At 38.8% G+C, this 4091-nt stretch overlaps 1 protein-coding gene across 2 annotated transcripts in view; it reads left to right on the top strand.

Moving 5' to 3' along the window:
- Positions 1-4091, top strand: part of SLC38A6 (solute carrier family 38, member 6) — a 70564-nt gene that overhangs the window by 22622 nt on the left and 43851 nt on the right. For both annotated transcript variants that reach the window (XM_010847652.1, XM_010847653.1), the window contains one exon: positions 1764-1803. In XM_010847652.1, coding sequence (XP_010845954.1) covers positions 1764-1803 — 40 coding nt within the window. The remainder of the gene's footprint in view (positions 1-1763; positions 1804-4091) is intronic.

The raw sequence follows: 4091 nt of genomic DNA, 5'->3' as shown, positions 1-4091 counted from the left end.
CGTCTTTTAATTTCATGGCTGCAGTCACCATCTGCAGTGATTTTGGAGCCCAGAAAAATAAAGTCTGACACTGTTTCCACTGTTTCCCCATCTATTTCCCATGAAGTGGTGGGACCGGATGCCATGATCTTCGTTTTCTGAACGTTGAGCTTTAAGCCAACTTTTTCACTCTCCACTTTTACTTTCATCAAGAGGCTTTTGAGTTCCTCTTCACTTTCTGCCATAAGGGTGGTGTCATCTGCATATCTGAGGTTATTAATATTTCTCCTGGCAATCTTGATTCCAGTTTGTATTTCTTCCAGTCCAGGATTTCTCATGATGTACTCTGCATATAAGTTAAATAAGCAGGGTGACAATATACAGCCTTGACGAACTCCTTTTCCTATTTGGAACCAGTCTATTGTTCCATGTCCATTTCTAACTGTTGCTTCCTGACCTGCATTCAAATTTCTCAAGAGGCAGATCAAGTGGTCTGGTATTCCCATCTCTTTCAGAATTTTCTACAGTTTATTGTGATCCACACAGTCAAAGGCTTTGGCATAGTCAATAAAGCAGAAATAGATGTTTTTCTGGAACTCTCTTGCTTTTTCCATGATCCAGTGGATGTTGGCAATTTGATCTCTGGTTCCTCTGCCTTTTCTAAAACTAGCTTGAACATCAGGAAGGCAAATGGAATTCCTAGGAGAAGAAGGGTGATCGCTTTCCAGTCCATGCACGACTGAATGATCTTAGATAGCTAGTCAGCTCCAGACATACATTGGAAGTATAGATTCACCAAGATTTAAGTGATTGAAAGGCCTGAGTGGAAGCAGAATATTTAATCATTTCTTCTGAGTACATCTGATGACCAAGAATGGATAAAGTGCCGTCTTGTATTTCCCAGGAATCTCATCAAAGATCACAAGTTAGCAAGGCTCAGGCATATTTTGTTTGGCTCAAATCTTTTTTTTATTTTTAGCTGATTGCCAACTAAGAGTTATGACATTTTGAAAGAATTCCGTTTCTGACTTTCCTTGAACAATCAGAAGATCTAGCTACATTGGATTCACATTCTCACATGTCAGCAACTGGCCAGAGCTGTATAACAGCTGCCACATTTTGAAAGAGGAGAAATTCTCCAATGTATTAAGGTCTTCACTACCTCCTATTGTCTTAATACTCAGCCCACTGTGTGTTACTGAGTTTAAAATGCTTCGGTTTTCAGATATGTGGGCTCTAGAGTTTTCTGCTCTAGAATTAATTTATCCCTGCAACAAGGCTCCCATGTTCAAGGCTTGGTGTTTGCCAAGCTGATACACTCTGAAGATTATATTTCCCTTTATACAATACAGCATTGGCGCAACACACCTCAAGCTGTTTCAGTATGCCTAGCAAAGCAATGTGATATAACCAATTAAAAAAAAAAAAAAAAAAGACCAAATTAAAAAAAATGAGACCAAATAAATTCAACTTCAATTCTTTGGTACTTTGATAACCATTGATTCCCTAGCTTTTTAACACTTTTAACTGTTTTAAAAATGGCTGCCAAGGAAACTTACAAAAGTGTGCTTTATAGTAACCATGGAACTATTAAAGAAAGGCTTTTTATGTGATGATTATTAGTTTTATATATTACAAATAGCTGGCAGAGTGTGTTCTTTTCAGTTTCTCTTCACTCAATTTCTGCATCTGTTTTCAAGTAATAGTTATTGAATTTTAATAAAATACCAATCCTTTTATATTGTTTCCCCTTTCATCTTCTGAATACATTTGTTCTTTTATAGGTGATGGTGGCGAGCACCATAATAATTCAGAACATTGGAGGTAAGCAATTGCAAGTGCACAGCTTATGCCTAGACGTGGTGGAAACGATTTCCTCCTTTGGTTTCTTGCTTGCTACGGGTCCAGCAGGGAACCTAAACCTCTATAGACATAGGTATCTCAGAAGCCCTGTGTGTTGACCTATTAGTCTTTCTTTTTTAAAAGATCCTTTTTAGCAGTCCTTGTAGGACAATAGCTTCTAAATCCAGCTGCAGCCAAACCCTTGCTTTCGATCTTGTTGTTAGGTCTGTAGCGCACCTCTGAAGCGCTGGTTTTCTGTAGTTGTGGTAGTGGTGAAGTACAGCTTGGAAAAACTCTCCAGGTGATTCTGGGGTAGTTCCCCTCTGTTTTTGTCCTGATCACCTGCTGTGATGTATACTGCTTTAGAAGGAGGGATGTTCCATGGCTGTGAACAGTCATGTGTAGAAAGGCAATCTCCTTTTGTAAGCACGAAATCGAAAATGACCATGTGGTGTACAAAATAAATATGCTTGAGACAAATAAGTATTCTCACATTTTTTGGAATTCCCTATTTTCCCATTTAAAAAAAAAATGATCTGGTATCAAGAACTACAGAAACAAAAAGTACTGTTAAGTTAATTATTGATCATTATTGACTAAATGTATTAAACATTTAAATCCAAAATCCTATGGGAATCATATTTGTATATGTTGTAAAGAAGTTACCATGCTGAACAATGTCTTAATTTTCTTTTACCATTTACTTGAGTGCTAAATAAATGTTTTTAATGTAAAGTTAAATACACAGAGTTAATATGATTACTAAGAACCATCAATCACAGTTTGTATTTTATGTAGAATTTTCAACTCAGGAATTTCGATCTGAATTTGTGGCTGTGGCAAATGCCTGCTGCTGTATTCTCAGTATCCTTCACCCAGATCACTTCCTTGTCCTCTGAGCTGGTATGCAACTGTTATTGCTCCTGACTCTTTTAGCACTTGCTGTTAGGTCGAAGTTACCTCTGTATATGCATTCTTCCCCCACTATTATTATCAGCTCCTCCAAGTCAAGTATTAGTCTCATTTTTTTTTTTTTTTTTGTATTCCCAAAACCTAGCACAATATTTGGGACTTGATAAACCTTTTTTTCAACTAAATATTAGCTGAATATAATTTGTATGTGCTATTTGCAAGTACTTTGTAATATTCTAGCTATATTTATCAAGAAGACCAAAGGGGACTTCTAGACTGATCTTTAGCTTTAAATATTTGAAAAGCTGAACGTGAAACATGGAAAGATATTACAGTAATTTAGTATTATTCTGAAGGGCAGAACTGGCTCTAATGGGTAGAAATCTACAGTAATGCTGGTTTGGTTTCATTTGAAATACTAAGCTTTGTGATAATGGGAGATGTCCTACACTCCTTTGAAAAAGCTCTGATATTCCTGAAAAAATTCAAACAGAGGTGGTTGGTCAGTTGTCAGAATGTTCTAGAAAGAATTTCTGCATTTCAATTCAGTTTAGTCACTCAGTTGTGTCTGATTCTTTGTGACCCCATGGACTGCAGCACACCAGGCTTGCCTACACTGGAGCCTACTCAAACTCATGTCCTTCATGTCGGTGATGCCATCCAACCATCTCATCCTCTGTTGTCCCCTTCTCCTCCCACCTTCAATCTTTCCCAGCATCCAGCTCTTTTCCAGTGAGTCAGTTCTTCACATCAGGTGGTCAAAGTATTGGAGTTTCAGCTTCAGCATCAGTCCTTACAATGAATATTCAAGACTGATTTCTTTTAGGATTGACTGGTTGGATCTCCTTGCAGTCCAAGAGTCTTCTCCAACACCACAGTTCAAAAACATCAATTCTTCAGTGTTCAGCTTTCTTTATAGTCCAACTCTCACATACATACATGACTACTGGAAAAGCCATAGCTTTGACTAGATGGACCTTTGTTGGTAAAGTAATGTCTCTGCTTTTTAATATGCTGTCTAGGTTGGTCATCAGAGAAGGCAATGGCACCCCACTCCAGTACTCTTGCCTGGAAAATCCCATGGATGGAGGAGCCTGGTAGGCTGCAGTCCATGGGGTCGCTAGAGTCGGACACTTCACTTTCACTTTTCACTTTCATGCATTGGAGAAGGAAATGGCAACCCACTCCAGTGTTCTTGCCTGGAGAATCCCAGGGACAGGGGAGCCTGGTGGGCTGCTGTCTATGGGGTCGCACAGAGTCAGACACGCCTGATGGGACTTAGCAGCAGCAGCAGGTTAGTCATAGCTTTTCTTCCGAGGAGCAAGTGTCTTTTAATTTCATGGCTGCAATCACCCTGT

This window comes from Bison bison, unplaced genomic scaffold (genome assembly GCF_000754665.1).
Source record: "Bison bison bison isolate TAMUID 2011002044 unplaced genomic scaffold, Bison_UMD1.0 scf7180017864254, whole genome shotgun sequence".
Taxonomy (NCBI): Eukaryota; Metazoa; Chordata; class Mammalia; order Artiodactyla; family Bovidae; genus Bison; species Bison bison.
This window is presented reverse-complemented; position numbering and strand designations above follow the sequence as displayed.